Here is a 19,592-nt window from a genome sequence, read left to right on the forward strand (position 1 = left end):
ACCCAAAAAGTCCAGACAAAGGTTTTCGGTTTCATGTATTTACACTAGTTCAAAATGATATTCACAGCATCTTCTAAATTTTGGCCAAGAGTCAGAAAATGTGTTTAAACTTTGGAACGTGCCCACGGGAGACTCGCCCCCTTCCCCCCTCCCGAGGGGGGGGTGGTGTGTACCCAAAATCCAAGGGAAGGTCAGGAAGAGTCGAAAGGATTCTCCAGTTTGGGAAACTCGGCGGAACGGGGACCCTCCAGGCTGGCACGCTTTTCGCCGCAAGCAAGACGCAGTCCGTTTAACTGGCACCGGTCCCTTCCATCACTTGCTGAGCCTGCTTCTGCCCCATGCAGCATTGTGCAACCGACTGGAACAACCTGAACACGGACAGAAGAGGATCAGAGCCCTTCTTCCCCCCAAGACTGGCCAGGGAGCGTCATTCGGTCAGTTGTCCGGGAAAGCTCCGGCCGGGTACCCCTCGTAGTCGCGTTCGTTCCTACCTGGGCCCTTACTGTGAGCGAAGCTCTGTACTAAGCGTTTGGAAGCGTACGATACGACAACAACCAGACGCATCCCCCGCCCGCAACAAGCTCACGGTCATACCCGGGACCCCGGCCTCAGAACGAGTCTCACCCGAACGCAACCTTTAATGCGACCGCTAGTGAGCCAGCTCTCCGACCCGAACAGATTCGGTGTGGTTTGAAGCAGCCAACTCACTTTTGAGAAGGCGCTCTTCCGCGCCAGACACCGCACTCGAATACCAAGACAACCCCCGGGGCTTGCGAGGCACCCCCTCCACTCCACTGGCTCTTCTGAACATTCAGAAGTCCCAGGAGCGGCTTTCTTTAAGCGGTGCTTCGCTTCTCCGTGCCCGGAGACCCTTCCGGTTCCAGGGCGGTCTTGCAGGTGCACATTCGGCCCCGGTCCAAACGGGCAAACCCGGGCCCCCTCGCATTCAGTTACGGGCATCGCCGAGGAGCTCGAGCAACCGCGTGCTCAGCCCGCCGCCCAGGTAGGGATCCCGGGGGGGCATCGTCCGCTAGCCCTGGCCCGGCGGGGACGGCCCTACACCCGCTCACATTCGAAGGCCCACTCAACTCACTTTTCAATTTCTGGGGCACAGTGAACGAACTCGTGGTTCCAGAACTTAAACGCTGGGTTTTTAATCAGCTCGATGAAGGTAATGAGGAGACCCCAAGGATGTGGCCTATTTACAATCAACCGTTCCAAGAGAACCCTGGGGTGAAGAAGAAGGGGAGAAAAAAAGCGTCAGCTGAGAGGACGTGCAGATTCAGCTTTCACGACCACTACTGTCGTCATTCGCCTCGGCGTGTGAAAATCCGAGCAACTTTAGCCGAAAGCCTCCGGGAAGAGAAGAGGCAAGGGCGAGTCACCGCTTGACAACTGAGGGGCTGCAAGAGGTGAAGACCGTCCACTTGACCCCTCTTACCTGGTGATCTGTTCCTGGATGGCTTCAGTGTTGGCTTCTGCGAACAGGTACAGCATGGTACAACTGAAGTAATGAGTGTGGCTATTCGGGTACCGCAGCTGGTTAGCGATGGCATTCAGGAACAGGTACCGACCTAGAAACAGAGAGGGGGAGCTGAGGCAACTCTGGGGGACGAGAATTTCGGCCGAACCCCCGGTCCCGCGCTGGAATGTCTGGTTTGACCGGACAGCTTTTAATAATGATGATTATGGCATTCGTTAGGTCCTGACTGCGCCAGGCACCGTACTCGGCACCGGGGTGGATCCAAGGAAATCAGGTTGGACACGCCTGGGGCTCTTACAGATAACCGAGGCACAGAAAAGCGACGTGACCGGCCCGAGGCCACGCAGCAGACGAGCGGCGGAGCCTGGATTAGATCCCATGACCTCCTGACTCCCAGACGCGTGCTCTGAAGCGGGCATGAAGTAAGGACAGCTTACTTCATAGGTACGGCTGTTGGGAGGGCGGATAATTATCGTGTCAAAACTACGTTCGACGACAACTGGGAATGTTTTCTCTACAGCAGGCACGTCCACCGCGAGTGGTTGGGTCAGAAGAAGTTAAGCCACCCCAAGCTTCCGAGCCGGTCGGCGTCACTGGGATTCGGGAGGGTCCAATCACCTTCAGTGTCCAGGTCCACGGCCAGGTTCTGGAAGATGTCCATGTGAGCCGAGTGGGTGATGGTGCTCATGGATGGCGTGCTACCTTTATTGTGGATGTGGGCGATGGCTTGAGTACCTACGTAGAGCACCAGGGCGTTGATCAACTGGATGTTGTAACGATTACCGGGTTCATTCGATACCTGGCAAACCAAACGAGACAAGGCTGATCAGTTTCAGAGGCCTCACTTCCTAAACCCGCTTCGCCACTCCTCTTTCCAAGCGACAAGAAATACGTTAATCTGCCGTGTTCTACCAGCACGGGACTCTGAACCGAAAAATCCAATCGTGCTCCGGGGTATTTTGGCACATGGGGACTCTTACGACGTGCGACCGTTCCTCCGTTACGTGCCCACCCCAGCCACCGAGGCCTTTCGATCACTATTGAGTGGAAAGTGATCCTCGGTAGCCCGTCAGCTGACCAAAGGTACAAGGTGAAGGTGAAAAGTAAGTTTCAAATGACAACCACCCTTCCACATCTCTTGAAAGAAAAACAGGGGTGGTTTTATATCCACCCCCTGGGCGACGTTCTCCACTCCTCATGCGTGACAAACAGGAAATCAGTGGTATTTACTGAGCACTTAACGTGGGCAGAGCACCGTATCAAGGGCTCGGGAGAGTACAGCACAACAGAGTTGGTAGACACGTTCCCCGGCCACAAGCTTAGAGTGTAGAGACCTGTTCCCGATTAGATTAGATAGAGGACAACTGGGCCACTCCCAGCAGGTCTTAGGAACTGGCCATACAGGTGTTAGTGACATTCTACATTATCGAGCTCATCCCCAAACGGACGGTGACGCCAGAGATATCATCCCGATTCACTTTCCATCGAGGCTCCGCTAAAAGTTCCCGCAAGTCCACAGAGATCAAATGGTGTAACACACCCAATAGGCCACGGCGATTTTTAATTCGCCGTTCGGACGCTCGTATCCCCAAGTTACCACCCCGAGGTACCTGCAGGTTGCTGCGCAAGTCCGAAAGGAACGTGACTGGTGAGCGGGTTTTGAGATAGGAATCCAGATCTTTTTTGAACTGAGGTGGCATCACTCCTGTGAAATTGGTGAGGATTCTAGGAGCGATGTTAATTTCACTCAACATATCCACCTGTCGAGGACAAAACCAGAGTCAGATGAGTTTCTTCTGCTGCACGCCTGCAGACACAATCTAACCGCCTTCTGGAAGCTTTTACAGGGCACGCGGCAGGCCGGACACTCCGCCTGTTACTTTAACCGGACCGATAGCGACCTAAGCTCACGGCGTGCAGAGCACTCGGGTATCTCCTGTGGCGAGAACCCACTTTCCGAGACGCATCTGTTACGTGTGGTGTTCAGGGAATCTCGGCCCTGGCAAATGGCAAGGATCTGCGGTATTCACAGTTGGCTTGATGACTGGCTTCTAAATGACTAGCGGCTCACGCCCTTAAGCCTCTCGCCAGGAGACTCTACTCTCGGGCGTCACCACCAACGATCTGAGTCTGTTCTAAAACACTCCCTTGCGTGAAATCAATCATCCTCTGTGATACGGGACACAAGGCTCAAGAGACACCTTACTAGCCAAAACACGTGGGATGAGACCTTAGGTCCATTAGCTTAGAGTTCCCTACAGATGTTTCCATTCTCCCCAAAAGTTAACATCTAAATTATCTTTATAAAGCTTTTTATGCCAAATGAGAGGTGAGTATGGTTAGATCTAATACCAAAATCAAGACGGAAACTGTCAGATCTTTGGAATCTCAACATCTGCTATGAGCCCTGTACTGCTATCAGTGGCCTGTCAGCAATATCCCTTCACCACTCTAGCAGCCGGTACAAAGTAATTTAGTTTAATTCGCTGGCTTCCCAAGGAGCTGGCCTACATTCTGGAATCCACCGTGATGGGCTGAGCAGAAACTCCGAGAACGTATGCTGTTCCTCGAGTGTAGCTGGTTACCTTTAAGTTGGGAGTGAATGGGTCTGGGAGCCTCATGTTGCGTGGAAAGGCACTCAGGATCAAATTTCTTAGCTGGATGCAATTGGGTGGGATGACATCACAGAACCCATAATGGTAATCACAAAGGAATTCCGGAAAGTCATGCAATAAGACCAGGAGCACTCGTAAAGTACCCTATGGGGAAAAGACAGAGACGCGGGGGGGAGGTGAACACAGAAATTCAAAACCAAACACAGGAGGAAAACGTTTCCTATATATACGAAATATCTAATGAGGCAAAAGGAGTTGGAGCCATAGTATATGGGCTCACCACTAGCAGTGATCCTGGCTTTGTCATCTTCAAAGTACAATGCACTATGAAATGAATACCTTAATGCCAGATAAAAAAAAGGCAAGAGGGCTACTTTTACCCTGTTAGGACTCCCCTCTTTTCCCCAAATCAGACTTGCCAAATGTGAGCTTCAGATAAATGAATACACACTTATACCAAAATAACATACCTTGTACAGGATTTGCATAGGTTTGGTAAGTTCCACATTTCTAAGGAAGGGAGCCAAATATTTGAACAAATCAATCAGTAGTTGGGCATACATGGGCCAGCCCTGAAAGAGGAGAAAGAGGGTATGAATCCAGACATCAGGCACAAACAACTACATAACAATATTTTAATCATCAAGAGGCTCACTGGGGAATGGTCTTCCGTTACACCAGCTTTCCTAAAATCTCTACGTGCATAACATTACCTGGTCTTTGATCCCCTCCATCGTACACAGTCACCATTCTAGTCCACAAGTGGTTTTAAAGTATTTGGACAAAACGAGCTAGCCCGGCCCTTGAACGCCTAGGAAATTTCTGGTTAAACCTGAAAAAGTCCCGATGAACTGACAACCTGACTACCCTTCTAAGAACTGTTGGATCTGAAAAAGATACATTCCATATCCAATCACTTGTGTCTCTCCTGGAATCTGAAAGGCGAGTGGAATGAAGGATGTCTTACAAAGGAATGAAGCTAACCAAAAGCATCCGCAGCTGGGCTTGCAGGCCATGGCTAAGCACATAACGAAATCAACCACTAATTAAAAACGGCTAAAACACCGTGTTGTCATTCCTAGACGGTAAACTGCGGCCATACCTTCTGCTGTGGTGTATGTGCCAGCATCCGTGCGATAAATATCCGGTGGGAGATCAGCTCAAGCCAGGCATACACAAAGCCGGGAGCTTTGGTAGGCCTCAAGATGTGGAATGTATTGCTGAAAAGAGACATGCCAGTTAACAGCGTAGCTCCAGATTTCATCAAATCAACAATAACTGGACCTTATAATCCCGATTAGGAATACAGTTCAACTTAAAGCTTATCAAAAGTCTTTAAGAGAAGTGGAGACCGAAAGCATTTTGGTGGTTCTACTCAATACACTAAGCAAATTATCTTTACGTGGAGAATGTCACATGCCAGACCCCAACCAAACCAAGGTAAAAACCCTCCAGAAGAAAATCCTTATTATTTAAAGCAACGTAGAGGGAGTAATCGGTAACATACCAGAAAGCTGTGAGCGTCTGAAAATTAATGGTCTCCAAGACATGCTCGGGGGCATTGAGTTCCAAAAGCAACATGATGAAAATACGGTGGTATGGAAGCTGCTGAAAATCGTTTTGCCGAACATCGTGATCCTGCAGGAGGACGCCCACCACGATCCCAAGAACCTGAAGGAAGGAAGGGGACAGGTTTCAGTGCCGGGCTTTAGAAAAACATTTCTACTCTCTCTCATAGGCTCTATTCTTTAATGTTTCAAAAGTCACGAGGACACCAAGACCAAATTGACTTCTCCAATTGTTATCACTTTTCTGGGTTCCTCTCCTCATGTAGTGACAGGACAGATGACTTCCATTTTCTTGATGCTCTACAATCTAGAATTACATATAATGGGGGGGGGGGGGGCATGTTTCAGGAAACAATACCCTGGGATCTTCTTTCCAGGAAATGTTCTAAACTAGTGAACATTCAAATATCCTGCCCTGGGGTGTGTGTTATTCTCGAAGTGCACTGCTTTGCACTTGTCTGTTCAACTGCATCCGTTATGGAGGTTCCTTTTCTTACTCTTTGAATTTTACTGTCCTCCCAATTTTAGTAACTCCGCCCAGACCTGCGGGTGATGCTAAATGAGAGGGTATTACTGTACGCCAAAATTAAAAATCAAAGTGAAGTTGACATTGCTAGGGCAGCACAACCATTCATATAGAGGACATGGGAATATAGGCTAGGCGTGACTACCGACAAAAGGCTCAGGTCCAAGTCAACTACAAAAGCAGGCCCCTGTCCCGGAATCACCTCAGCCATGTCTCCTCCAAGTCCAACGTGAATTCCTCATAGAAACTATTTTCTACCCTGGACCTTTCCCGTTTCCCCCTTATTTTTCAAAATACAAAAAAAGGACCCAATACTCTAATTTGGATTTTCATTTTTATAGTCAATGGTTTGTTTGGCTATTTCATGATGAAGTAAATACGTACTTACCTCCAAATATGCTCTCTGCCTGTTTGCAGACAGGGAGATTAGATCTGGGAGCTCCCTGAGGGCAGGGAAACAGGCATCTCCATTTGGTTGCACTCTTCCAGGAGCTCAGAACAGTGACTCACACTCGTTACCCCATAAATACCACCGTTTGACTGAACTAAAGAAAATAGGTTTCTGATTTAAGCAGGAGAGAATTTGGGTGGTAATACACTGAAGCTCCTTGGCACAGAATGTGTCTGCCAACTCTGATGCACTGTTCTCTGAGGCGTTCAGTAGTGTTCCATATAGTAAGTGCTTAATAAATGCTCTTGATTCACTACGGCAAGGAATTTTTAAAGATATAGGACTGGAAAACATTTGAAAAGGACACCGAGGATGCTGCAGTGACTAGGTCTTTTTTTTTTTTTTACCCCCTTCCCCGATTGATCTCTAGGGACAGTTTCCCAGACAGTGTGGCCTACTGGAAAGGAGACAGGCCTGGAAGTCAGGGGACTTTTTTTACGGCACTTGTTAGGTGCTTTTTATGTTAAACGCTTTTCCGAGCGCCGAGGTAGGTACGAGTTAATTCGGTCGGACTCGGTCTAACCAGCAGAGTTTCATCCCAACTGCCAGTTGCCTACTGGGTGATCTTGGGCAAGTCATTTAACTTTTGTAAGTCTGAGTTTCCTCACTCGTAAAATGGGGAGTCCTACTTAAGACTGCAAGCCCCATATAGGACAGGGACCGATTAACTGATATCCCCTGCAATGCTTAACACTGTGCAACACCACCTGTCACACAGTTTACGCTTAACAAATACTACGGTTGTTATTAACAAGCACCATCATTATTTACCTGCCTGGAAGAAGGGAGGTGGCGGGGGCTGGGCCCAAGGCCCTCTGGGTTCCTTCCAGTACTATGCATGACCAATACTAAATTCTCCCAAACTGCTTAAGCGGTGATTCTTACTCTGCTTAGAAGGCAACAGTGAGGTCAACCATCATTCCAGAAGGAACACCACCTAGAAGCTCAAGCAAAGGAGCAACTGGCCAAAGAGCTCCTTGGGAGCCGTGCTTGACATTTTACCATGAGTCAAAATCTTCCACCTGACTTTCTAGCTATGAGAAATTCAGACAAATAATATACTACTATCCTGGCCCAGATTTAAGGTCCTGAACTTAAAAGTAGGACAAGTAACAGACTGGGAGGACAAAACAGTATTAGCCATAGACCTCCCGTTAATGTTGCGCTCAAGTCTCCCGGTGCCTCAAATTATTCTGATATTAAGTTTGAGAGGAGCACGTTCTTTTAGACCAAGAGAAGCTGACGGGATGCATTCCCGCAGTGTGAAGCGATGGGCTATAAGGAGTCCACCTTGTGGTCACAAAGACTTGGTGTTCCTTCCACCACACCCAACTTATCATCAGGGAGTAATTTTAGACACCCAGAGGACTGGCTTTTACTCATAACTCCATTAGCCGACTTTACCAGTCACCTATCGATTTCGAAAGCCGAAACTGAGTACTGCTTGGGGCGGCTGCAAACCGAAGGATCGTTCACCTTATTCAGCAGGTTTATCTTGGTGACCGTATTGGTGGCCTCCCCCGAATGTTTGACCAGGAGGGCAATAAGTCGCACAAAAGCATCCAGGTTATGATAGCATTTGGCTCGGATCATGGTAGGGTTGGCTGCGGGATTGTGTTGCTGCTCGGCCTGAGCTCGGTAGCTGATCTCAACACACATTTCTGTGCACAGGCGAAAGAACCTTGTTATGAGGTCGTCGGTCTTCAAGATTCCTTGCTGGTGCATCTATTACGGGGAAGAAAAGTAAACCCTCAGTACAGTAAAATAAGAAGAAACACTCATTTAGATTCAATCACATCAAGGTTCATAAAGAGACCCATATGCCCAAGCCCCCCCCCCACTTTTTACACTGATTAGGTGGCAGAGTCACCTATTAAGAATGCCAAGTGATTGTTCCCAGGATTACTGGCCCGAATTTCACAGGAAATGGGTACAGATGGGAAGCAATAGAAGTCAATGGTTAGACCACGGATTCCCATGCACTAAATGGGCAATACAAGCTAACAGAATTCAACTTGGCAATGCACTGAAGATCCCATCTATTTTTCTCCGGAATAATAAAATCAGTGATACCCTATCAGCATATGACTTGGCACAGTATAAAAATGGGCCTAAAAGGATGGCAACTCGAGACCACTTTTAAAGGAAGTCTGTCATCAAAAAAACCCACTGAACTGTGCAGAGATGTAATATTGTTTTCCTTGGAAATTTTTTTTTCAATACATAGATCGTAAATCATTTAGCGTGGTAGATAAGCACCACTGAAAACAGACTAAGCCCATGAAATTAAATTAACTGCATTAATACAATTGGATATTAACCATCACATTATTTATTAAATATGCTAAATAAAAGTAAGAAGGGGGAAGACAGACAAGGTGATTCGATAAATTAGAGAAGTCTTTGAAGTGCTTCCAGGAGATTCTTGCCATAAGAGCGGTTAGATCAAGAGAGAGGAAGAGTGAACAGTTTTCAGAAAACCAAGAAACAGAAGGTTTGAAAAGAATGCCCCAATCTAGAAACCCGAAGGCCAGTTCGGTTCTCTAAGTGGGGCCAGAAAGGCAAGAAGTAGGACTAAAGGTATCTGATACCAATGATGGGCTCACATACCCCTGGACCAAGTGAAGAGGTGGGCAGGAGACTTTCCCATGGATTTGAAAACTATAGTTCATAGGAAAAAAAGAGATGGGAGAAAGGAAAGATACCAAATCCTGCACAGGAAGAATTTTTAAGCCACCAGGAAGGAAGAGTGAACATAAAAATACAGCAAATATTGTTTTGTGAAGGGGCCAGGAGAGCAAGAAGCAAAACAAAAACCAGGAATAGGAGAGCTATGAGATTTGACAGGTGCCTCATCCATACCCATGAAATGTTACAATTGTATGCTATAAATGAAATTGGAACAAATATCTTCCATCTTATCAGAAGCCATAAAACCAATGTAGTAATGGCCATTCACGAGATACTTTCCTGCCCCCTCCGCTCCCAAGCTTGAGGGAGGTGATTATTATTTTTAATATAACTCATTTTCTTGGGGTTTCCACGGGTACATTTATTTGGAAGTAGCATTTATTAATGTTAAACTTGTAAATAAGCCTCATTTTATTTCCCGACTTCTCTTAAAAATAAAGCTTCGTCTTCAGCTTTTCAGTTATTAAACCTATCCAGGCCAGCCCTATCATTCTTCTGTGGGATATTCCACTCTGTTTCTTAATTTATGGATATGAGACAATCTTAAAAAGTGAATCAAAAACCCTGCTTTGTATGTCCCACTTTAGCCAAACTGCACTGTACTTCAGAAATGGCGGGACCGTTTTGGCTCCATTTTTGCCAGGGTGTCACTGGGCAAAAAGATGCATTTAACAGTTGTGACGACCTTGCCCACGGTCTCTTAAACAAGCAGACTTCCAAGGAAGGGGACATGGAGACTTCCAAGGAAGGGGACATGGACATACTAACAAAGACCTGGTATGAGGAAGCAAAATTGTTCTGCTGCAAAATACTTGGATAGGTTCTCCTCCTCTATTTAAAAAAAAAAAAAAAAAAAACTAGCCTTTTGGCAACCTAAACTTAGTCAAGGTGTGTCTTCTGACAGATCCAATTGAAGTCTACGTTAAATCCAAACTTTCCAAAGCACTAGTTTGGCGAGTAGACTAGCTAGTTTACTTAGTATAACATTAAGTGCTTTGCCATTCCAAACGTTTTCTAGTAAAATTTTGCCTTAGGTAATCAGAAAATGTGGAAAGTTAGGCAACAAAAACCCCATCGCGTGTTTCATTCTGATTGAGGTGTGCATTCCTCATGACTGCTGATCACCAAGATGCATCTCAGAGAGGCTCTCAGTTCCAGATTTACACAGGGAAAATGAACCACCTCAGAATCGGACACCGTATTTAACGTCTATGACCACTGAGCTGAGATACCGACGAAGGGATCCGGTTAAACGGAGCGAGGTCTTTATGCAGTGATGATAATCAGGGTTGAGGAATTCAACAAGTATCCCGTGAATTTAATCGGGTTTCGACAAATACAATTTTTAGTTTGCATGAGTATGGAGGTAACTGTCCACGGGTACATAACACTATGCTTTAACATTGGGGGGGCATCACACCCTACTTATGTCAAATAAAAAGCACCTTTCTTTCCAAAAGCTCTACCTGTCCAACAAACGCAGAGAAAGCTTTGGTACTGTCGCGACCAGCTGCGGCTGAATGGTAGAGATTCACCCATTCCCTCAGAAGATACTCTGCCTTCTCCCTTAGGCCTGGAGGGTCATCATATTCTGAGGCTTGAGAGATCCCAGAGTGCATCATGAAGTTAGGACCTCCATGAGCACGATCAATCATTGCTTCATAGTTGGCACGCACCACTTCCATCAGCTGGGGTAATCTGGGGTGAAGTATACAGCAAAAATCATATCACTCATCTTCCCGAAACTGCCAACGGCTGGACAGCCTTGCTTTTTGAGAAACACGATGCATTAAGTCACTTTCGGTAAACGATACTCTTCACCTATTGTTTATTTTGTATTTGAATCGAACGACACTGTTCGGCTACATGACTGATTCCGCCCCCCTCCACCACCACTGCTGGCTTGACCTAAACACAAGGATGGTCTTTCAGTGGATCAACCACGGTTTACGGTGCTCATTTTTCCTCTCTCTCTCATGACATTTGAAGTCAGTCCCTATATTTGGCTCCACTACCTATAGATACCGAGGAAGAGGCAATTGCAGACGTTATTTCAGCTCTGCCCAACACATTCATCTAGACCCAAGTCGTCTTTGGTGAAATGGTCATCTTGAACTTCCTTAACATTATAGACAGAGCAGAGTTATAAAAGGAATTTTTTTTTTGGAGTTCCCTCATTCATTTCCAGAGGACTTAAGGAGGTCGTTGAACACGAAAGTCTACCGCACTATTTCATTCTCACCCTTCGGGGGCATTTCCTCTGGAGTGAGCATTAATCCTCATCAGAGTTTCAATGGTGTGAAATAAATCTGCCTCTGTTACATGGGCTACAGTCCTTTCATCCACCAACAGGATCTTCACCAACTGCATAGCAAATGCCACTGCCATGTAGTTCAAACCATTCTCCATTGACTGGCAACATGGAAAAATCACAAGATCAGGAGATTGACATTTTCCAGCAAGAAGGCATCACAATTCTTTCTTTTTATGACTCTTCGGGCTAATACTTCCTTACCTGAGCCAGGTGCAGGTCATACTGCTGCATGTTAACTAGATGGTTCCGAATCAGCAGTTCCACTGCTTCAACGTTATACTTATATTCATCCCGACACTCGATCAGGCACCTAAGAAGAGTCAACATGTCACTCCAAAGTGTGAAATAAATGAATGCCAGAGATGAAGCAGTATCTCAAATTCAACCCAAGTGGAAGCCTGTACTCCATCCAACTGTGAGCCACATCAGTATCTGCCCTCTCTTTCCACATTTCCATCCAGATTCTGTTAAACGCTTCCACATCTACATTAATGAGGTAAATTTCAATATGAACTGCACTGGTGTTTTGAATAAGTACCCAATTTTGTTTTCTTCTTCAGATTAGCTACTTAATGTAAAAAAAACCCAAAACTTCCCCCATATCCCATGCTAAAACTCATATATTCCACCATCCCACGTAGGTCGTGGAAACCATCTTTTTCATCTGGTAGAGGTGACCTACAGTCATTCAAGGCACAGAAAGAAAAAACAAAAAAACCCCACAGACCCACGGTGCTCCGTTTGTTTCATTCGCCTTTACTCACCTCGTGATCTGTTTATTACACCACGGTGAACCATAGGCCCGACCATCCTGCAGCGCTTTCAGTACAAGTAGATGACACTCTCGGTAACGTAGCAATAGGTCGGCATCTGCACCGCTTGTGGCATCCAGTAAACCCTCTACTGCCTACAAGGAAGGAAACATCCAGCACCAATGATGAGAATGGGGTAAAACACGGTCTCTGCAAAAGGTTTTTCATTCGTCACATCAGCCTGGCACAAAACTCTCAGCAGCAGCAGCAGCAGCAGCAGCCACCTCCACTCTTCTTCTACCTGGAATCCCATCATTAACTTTCACCACCTTTCGTCCTCAGAGAACTTTTTTTTTTTTTTAAACCCACCTCTTGTGATTTTTGCCCTGATTCCAAAGTCACCACCCTGGTACTCTCCACCCCTCAGTACAGAAGGATTATGTGGGAAAGCTATGTTGCAGGGGGTGACCACAAACTGATAAATGACCATTCTTCAAAGGGGAGGGTTGGGAGGTACGATTTTCGAAAGGCCATTCGACAAGACTCAGTGCAAAAAGGCTTTTTAAAAAAAAAAATCGGGAGTAATCTGGGGATGAAAGCTGGCAAGTAGATAGAAACCAAAAGGCAGAGACAATCAAATGAACGCTTTTCCGGACTAGGAAGTGAATAATGGGAAAAATAAAGGCACTATAAAAAACAAGGTAGTCTATCAGTGATGAGACTATTGCTGATTAGCACTTTCATAAGTGACCTAGGAAAGGAAGTGGACAGTGAAATCTTCAACTGTACAGATAACACTGAGCTGTGGCGAAGTGCAATGTAGACAGAAATAAACTGCATAAACCGCACAAAACTGAATGAGTGGCTGAAAAATGGCAAATGAACCTGAATGAAAGCATGCAAAAGACAATGCCCCTGGAGAAAAATAATCCAAATTGCAATTATGTGATGATGGGCTCCGAGGCCTAAGTCACAACTCAGGGCAGATCTTGAAATCACTGCTGGTTGTTCCCTTAAATCAGACTAATGTGCAACAGCCGCCCAAAAGGCCATCGAGAAAGGGATTTAAAAAAAACACCCAAATGAATGGCTTGCCACCATAATTCTGTGGGGTGTGCCTGCACCTGGAACACCATCCAACTCACACCAACTGGGAGCCTGTCGTTTAGACTGTGAGCCCTTCGGGCAGAGATTGGCTCTATCTGTTGCCCAATTGTACATTCCAAGAGCTTAGTACAGTGCTCTGCTTATAGTAAGCACTCCATAAATACTACTGACTAAATACTATTGAATGAATGGCAACCAAGGTGACAGGCAGACTATGTAAATGTGTGATCCTAGACCTCTTTCAAGACCTCCCTCCTCCATGGAACTTCCTCCCCCTTCGTATCCGACAGAACCCCTCCCCCTACTTCCTGTCGAAAAGAGCTCTCCCTGCCTCAAAGTCCTTCTGAAATCACGCCTCCTCTAAGAAGCCATCTCTGATTAATGCACGATCTCCCATTTACATCCCCTCTGCTGCTTGAACACCACTCCGGTGCCACAGAACCACTCAAACTCTCCCTCATCACTTTTGTTCCTACCTTCCGTAATACTTAAAACCCAAGCTCAGCACAGATCCCCCTCGCCATTTTCCTTCTAACCATCATTTTTGGACCTAGTCTCCCCTCTTAGACTGTAGGCACCTTGCTTGAGATGGTGATGTCGTTGACTAATTTTACTTTACTCCCCTAAATTCAGACCTGTGCACACACAAGTGCTCAGGACAAGTGACTGAAGCTTGAAGGTGTTTGGCTCCAAGCAAAAAAACCCACTTTTTTCCCCACAGCATTACTAATCTGTGGTAATGGGAAGTTGGGTTGGTTGAAAACAACAGGAGGCTCGGGAGTGGTTTGGAAAAAGTCACGGATGACAGGTTCACAGCCGGGAACGGGAGAAGAGAGTTAGGGAGTAAGGCCGAAATTTGGGGAAGCTCCCACCCAAGGGTTCCAGTCTTACCCACAAAGCAGGTGGCAAGGTCATCTGGGGTGAGAAGTCTAGAGAGATCCCTAAATGTTGTCCTAGAGGCCAAGGAGGGGCACCCAAACTATGGAAAGCCACGAGATTACCTCTGCTACTAGATTAGTCAATTGAGTGAAATGCATCCATGGAGTACGATTAAGGTAACTAACCTTCTGAAGCAACCCAAGTGCCGCTATGGCATCACGAGAGTTGCGAGACAGCACCACAGCTTCCAAAAGGCTGCGAAGAGCCTGAGCTTGAGGGTTCATGGCCAATGCAGGTGGAATGGCATGCAGGTGCTGTTCCAGTTCTGTAATACACTTGTCATAAATCTGGGCTACATCGTCTGTTGCCCAAGCTTGCTGCTCCAAAGGGGGGGCAGGGGGAGGGGGAAAGAACGAAACCACAATGAACAAGTGTTTAAACGTACAAATGAAAAAGCAAACAAAAACAAGGATATGGTAGGCAACCTAATTAGCTTTCTCAACAGAACTGTTAGAACTGTTTGGCATTATGCAAAGAGTTCAGGCAACTGTAAGAGGGCTAGTTTTCTACAACTATACCGGTAGGGAGACATGCCAGTCATTCCCTTTTGACTTACCATATGGACCCCTACAAGCCCAAGGAGCCAGCCTTATGTCCTAAAACGCTAAAAACGTTACCCTGCGACAAACATCTGGCAACACTTCGCGTTTGGTCCCAGGGACTGAAACCCTATGAGCACAGGCACCAACGCGACTTAGGCTAAAACAATCACTCGTCAATTCATCGGAACATTTCTCGCCGAATACTTACTTTCATAGGCTGCGCTAAGAATCCCGTGGGCTGGGTTAAATCATTAGTAGGCAAGAAGCCAGGAACATTGCGTGCAAACTCCTCATAAACAGCCAGCTGTTTGGGGTCCACACCTCCTACCTGTAGAAGAAAAGCCAAATCACTGGAGAGGACCCATTAAGTTCAATAAAACAAAGGACATTTCCAAAAACTGAGAAAAATTACACCACGACTCTCAAGAGTGACACAACTGACAAAGAACCTCAGGATCACTGATCCGAGCTACCTCAAACTTGCTAATCTGACGAGAGGCAAATCACATCAACATTCTGATTGGAAACACTTGGAAAGGTTAGGAACATTTCTCTCGGTAATGGCCTTGGACTACCAGCCCCAAAGATGCCCTCTGAGCATAAATGGAGCAAAATTAAGCAGCCTCTCGGAAGGAATTTTCAAGCACACCTCCTCCCCACCTCCCCCAGCCCATTTCAAATCAGGTACTTAAAGACCTCAAGGAAAAAAGAAAAAAGGAGGAACAGGACATTAAGCTCCTGCAAACTCACCTTCAGCCTGATCTGTTCTGGCATCCGCTCAGCCTGATAGGTTAATACAACGGGATCACAGTACCTACGGCCCTCCTGCCTAGCGTGTTTGCGCAGCTCAAACTCCTGCAGATGAGAGAAGTCGCTGAAATGCTGTCCTCCCAATAACCTACGCAAGTGCTATTTAAAAGGGAGCCGGGTACTTACAGTTGCTAGCCTCTTGTCCATTTCGGGGCCTGCTTTTTCTACGGCAGTCTTCTGAATGAAGCAGCAGGCTAATTCACAATTGTCCTGAGCTAACTGCGCAGCTGCCTGCTCCATCATTTCCCTTTGCTGAGGAGACGCAGCCTATTAAAGCGAGGCACAGCATTAGAGATTGCCGTGCATTTTCCTGTTGGAAAAAATCTGCCTCAATCTCAGACCTGTTGGACTGCTGGTAATGGGTTTGTTAGAAAAGACAGCTTACTTTGAGTTTTAAGCCATTTTTCCCCACTCAGTCTTCTTAAATTTAAATGATTTTAGCATAGAGTTTGATTGTTGAAAGATAGTTTGGGTGAAAGAAAAACAGATCTCACGCAGTAAGCTAGTTGGTTTATCTCCCTAAATGCCGACATTCCCTTCAGCATGCATCAAAGTAAGGCTTATTTAAGTTTTTAAAAAGGTTTTGAAGCAAGTTCAAAGTGAAAAGAGCGGTGTCAAACGTGACCCCACAATTAAATAAGGGGTCATCCTAACGGCATATAGTTTTATGGTCTTGTCCTGCACTTGTACACAGTACAAGGATCGTGATAATTTATAATTTCTCCTCTAAAACACATCTAACTCGAGGCTTAAAGGAGTTGCGCCCTTATGATGAATAACAGGAGCTGAACACCTAACATCCAATGGGAGAAGAGGGGTGGGAAAGGCAAGTGGGCTGGAGCAGACGCTATAAATCGCTTTTCTCCTTCAAAACTCAAAAGAAAATAGAAGGTTCAGAGTTACTTCACCCCACCTCTTAAGTTCACAGATTTCCAGACGACACAAACAGATGCAAGATGATGGGGCTTTATACTACCCACAGATTCAACTATCTTACCCGCAGTGCGGTGGCGAAGCTGTTTTTCAGGTTGGTAGCTATACTCATCAGCAAAGGTTCCCTGCAAGTTATCATAGCCATTCCGGCTGTCAGATTCCTCATCATGTGATGTGCTGCTATTCGCATGCGTGACTCCTCTGAATCCAGTGCAAAATCCTTCCTGACTATTTGTTCACAAGTAGTCATGGCAATCTTAATGGACCTATCCACCACCGGATGGACAAGCTCTTGTACAGCACGTTCGATTGCTTGGCGCACACACTGCTTTAACTGTGGATGGGCCTGGAACAACGGAATCTGCGGAGAATCGAGATGAGGTTAAATGAGCAAAATCAGATCCGTTTCTACAACCCACGCCTCGCTGCCGGTACACGCTAAAATGTGTTCTCCCATAAACGTGTTTTCACTATGGCATTTTGACTGGATCGGCGTTGGGAAATTAGGGAGTATTCCTCTGATCACACGAGCCCGTTGGGGTTTTGGGGGGCAGCTTTATCCCAACAGGCAGGTAAATCAATCGATCAAGGGTATTTCTTGAGTACTCACTGTGTGCAGAGCACTGAACTGAACCCCGGGGAGATTAGAGGCTAGAGGGAGAGACAGACATTCAAATACAGATGGGGGAAAATGGCAGTCCAAGGATAGGTACACGATGCTGTGAGGCTAAGGATGGGGCAAATATCAAGTTACTTAGGGGGATAGAGATCAGAGTGTATAAGCGACGCAGAATAGGGGGGCAAGTAGGGGAAATGATGGTCTGGTCAGGGAAGGCCTCTTGGAGGAGATGTGATCTCGAAGGAGTAGGGCTTTGAAGGTGGGGAAAGTGGAGGTCTGTCAGATATCAAGTGGGAGGGAGTTCCAGGACAGAGAGAGGAAGTGGGCAAGGGGTGGGCGGTGAGCTAGACGAGACCAAGGTAGAGTGAATAGATTTGCATTAGAGGAGCAAAGTCTGCAGGCTGGGTTCTAACAGGAGATGAGTGAGGGATGGGAGGAAGGGCAAAACAGACGGTGCTTTAAAGCCAATGGAAATGAGTTCCTGTCTGGTGTGGAGGTGGGTAGGCACACATTGGTGGTTTCTGAAGAGTGGGGAGTTGTGGACTGAGCTTTTTTGGAAACTCATGTGGGCAGCCAAGTGTACATATCTGTAATATATTTATTTATATTAATGTCCGTCTCCCCCTCTAGACTGTAAGCTCCCTGCGGGTGGGGAATGTATCTGTTTATTCAGTGCGCTGCATACAATACGCGCTCAATAAATATGACTGACTGAAGTACGGACCGGAGTCGAAAGAGGCAGGGAGGTCAATGAGGAGGCTGATGCGGTAGTTAGGGAGAATATAAGGATTTGGATCAGCATGGTGGCAGTTTGGATGGAGAGGAAAGGGTTGATTATAGAAATGCTGTAGAGGTAGAACTGACAGGATTTGACGAATTGTACTTTCCAAGTGCTTAGTACAGTGCTCTGCACGCAGTACGCGCTCAATAAATACAACTGAATGAAATGAATGAAATAAGAGGGTTGAATGGGAGAGAGGAATCCAAGATAATGCAAGGTTATGGGCTAATGAGACAGGGAGGATGATGATGGAGTGTCTACAGTGGTGGGAAAATCAGGGGGAGGGCAAGGTTTGGGTGGAAAGATGACTGCTATAAATTAAGCTTTCCTTGTTTTGACGTCTTGCAAGAACACGAGCTTTGCATTTTAGGACAGCTGGGAGTGTTATTTTAATTTTGAAATGCCAGCAGTGGGTAGAGGGAAGATGAATGAGGGGCCAAACAAAACTAAGAATAAGTATCAGTGCTCTACAGACCTTTGAAATGCGTGAAACCTATGTTTTTCCAGTCGCGTCTAATCCGATAGACACGAAGACTTTGTACCACCAAGAGTCCCCTCCCCATTCTGAATTCTCATTCTTCCCTGATTAAAGGGTTTTTGTGAGAGCTGAGATGCACAGCTATTGCTTTCAAGAGTAGGCAATAAAATTAAATAAGTACTTTCTTTTGAGAGCCCAGTTTAACCTGGAAGACCCTATGTCTGCACTTTCCAAGGCCACTCCCTGGGAGTAAATTAGATAATTAGGGAAGAATATGCATTCATTCATTTAAACTTTGTAGTGACCTTTTAGAGGGTTACAGCTACAACCAGAAGCTGATTCCACTCCCTCGACAGCTAACAAGGAAAAGTTAAGGACTGTAAGTTCATTATGGGCAGGGAACGTCTCTGCTAATTCTGTTGTACTGTACTCATCCAATGCTTAGTACAGTGCTCTGCACATAGTAAGCGCTCAGTAAATACCATTGAGGGAAATATATGATTTATAAATATAATGACAAAAGATTACATTCATTAGTTCATTCCCAGGGAAATCTATCAGAGAAGCAGCGTGGCTCAGTGGAAAGAGCATGGGCTTTGGAGTCAGAGGTCATGAGTTCAAATCCCAGCTCTGCCACTTGTCAGCTGTGTGACTGTGGGCAAGTCACTTAACTTCTCTGGGCCTCAGTTACCTCATCTGTAAAATGGGGATTAAGATTGTGAGCCCCATGTGGGACAACCTGATTCCCCCGTGTCTCCCCCAGCGCTTAGAATAGTGCTCTGCACATAGTAAGCGCTTAACAAATACCAACATTATTATCAAAATAATCCTCTTTTACTGACGACCAGTTTCAAATTATTAATGGTTTGGCTTGCTAAGGAATAACAGTCTGAGGAACTTACTTGTCATAATTTAATTCAACCTGGGCTTCATTTTGGAAGTGCACCTGGGCCCGTCACTTGCTCAAAGAAGCACAGAACTGA

At 46.1% G+C, this 19,592-nt stretch overlaps 1 protein-coding gene across 12 annotated transcripts in view; it reads right to left on the reverse strand.

The window, feature by feature from the left end:
• Positions 1-9: 9 nt before the first annotated feature.
• The window catches only part of CNOT1 (CCR4-NOT transcription complex subunit 1), an 83,266-nt gene continuing 63,683 nt past the window's right edge, over positions 10-19,592 (reverse strand). For 8 of the 12 annotated variants that reach the window (XM_029075144.2, XM_029075146.2, XM_029075145.2 and 5 more), the window contains 19 exons: positions 16,796-17,092; positions 15,925-16,065; positions 15,739-15,843; positions 15,197-15,316; positions 14,572-14,763; positions 12,413-12,555; positions 11,850-11,958; positions 11,577-11,746; positions 10,780-11,032; positions 8,120-8,368; positions 5,606-5,769; positions 5,201-5,318; positions 4,569-4,670; positions 4,069-4,242; positions 3,094-3,243; positions 2,102-2,282; positions 1,442-1,574; positions 1,094-1,228; positions 10-368 (listed from right to left, as the gene is read on the reverse strand). In XM_029075144.2, coding sequence (XP_028930977.1) covers positions 290-368; positions 1,094-1,228; positions 1,442-1,574; positions 2,102-2,282; positions 3,094-3,243; positions 4,069-4,242; positions 4,569-4,670; positions 5,201-5,318; positions 5,606-5,769; positions 8,120-8,368; positions 10,780-11,032; positions 11,577-11,746; positions 11,850-11,958; positions 12,413-12,555; positions 14,572-14,763; positions 15,197-15,316; positions 15,739-15,843; positions 15,925-16,065; positions 16,796-17,092 — 3,015 coding nt within the window. In that variant the 3' untranslated portion in view covers positions 10-289. The remainder of the gene's footprint in view (positions 369-1,093; positions 1,229-1,441; positions 1,575-2,101; positions 2,283-3,093; positions 3,244-4,068; positions 4,243-4,568; positions 4,671-5,200; positions 5,319-5,605; positions 5,770-8,119; positions 8,369-10,779; positions 11,033-11,576; positions 11,747-11,849; positions 11,959-12,412; positions 12,556-14,571; positions 14,764-15,196; positions 15,317-15,738; positions 15,844-15,924; positions 16,066-16,795; positions 17,093-19,592) is intronic. The other 4 variants (XM_029075147.2, XM_029075141.2, XM_029075142.2 and 1 more) reach the window with 1 other exon arrangement.

The sequence above is a fragment of the Ornithorhynchus anatinus genome, chromosome 11 (genome assembly GCF_004115215.2).
Source record: "Ornithorhynchus anatinus isolate Pmale09 chromosome 11, mOrnAna1.pri.v4, whole genome shotgun sequence".
NCBI lineage: Eukaryota > Metazoa > Chordata > Mammalia > Monotremata > Ornithorhynchidae > Ornithorhynchus > Ornithorhynchus anatinus.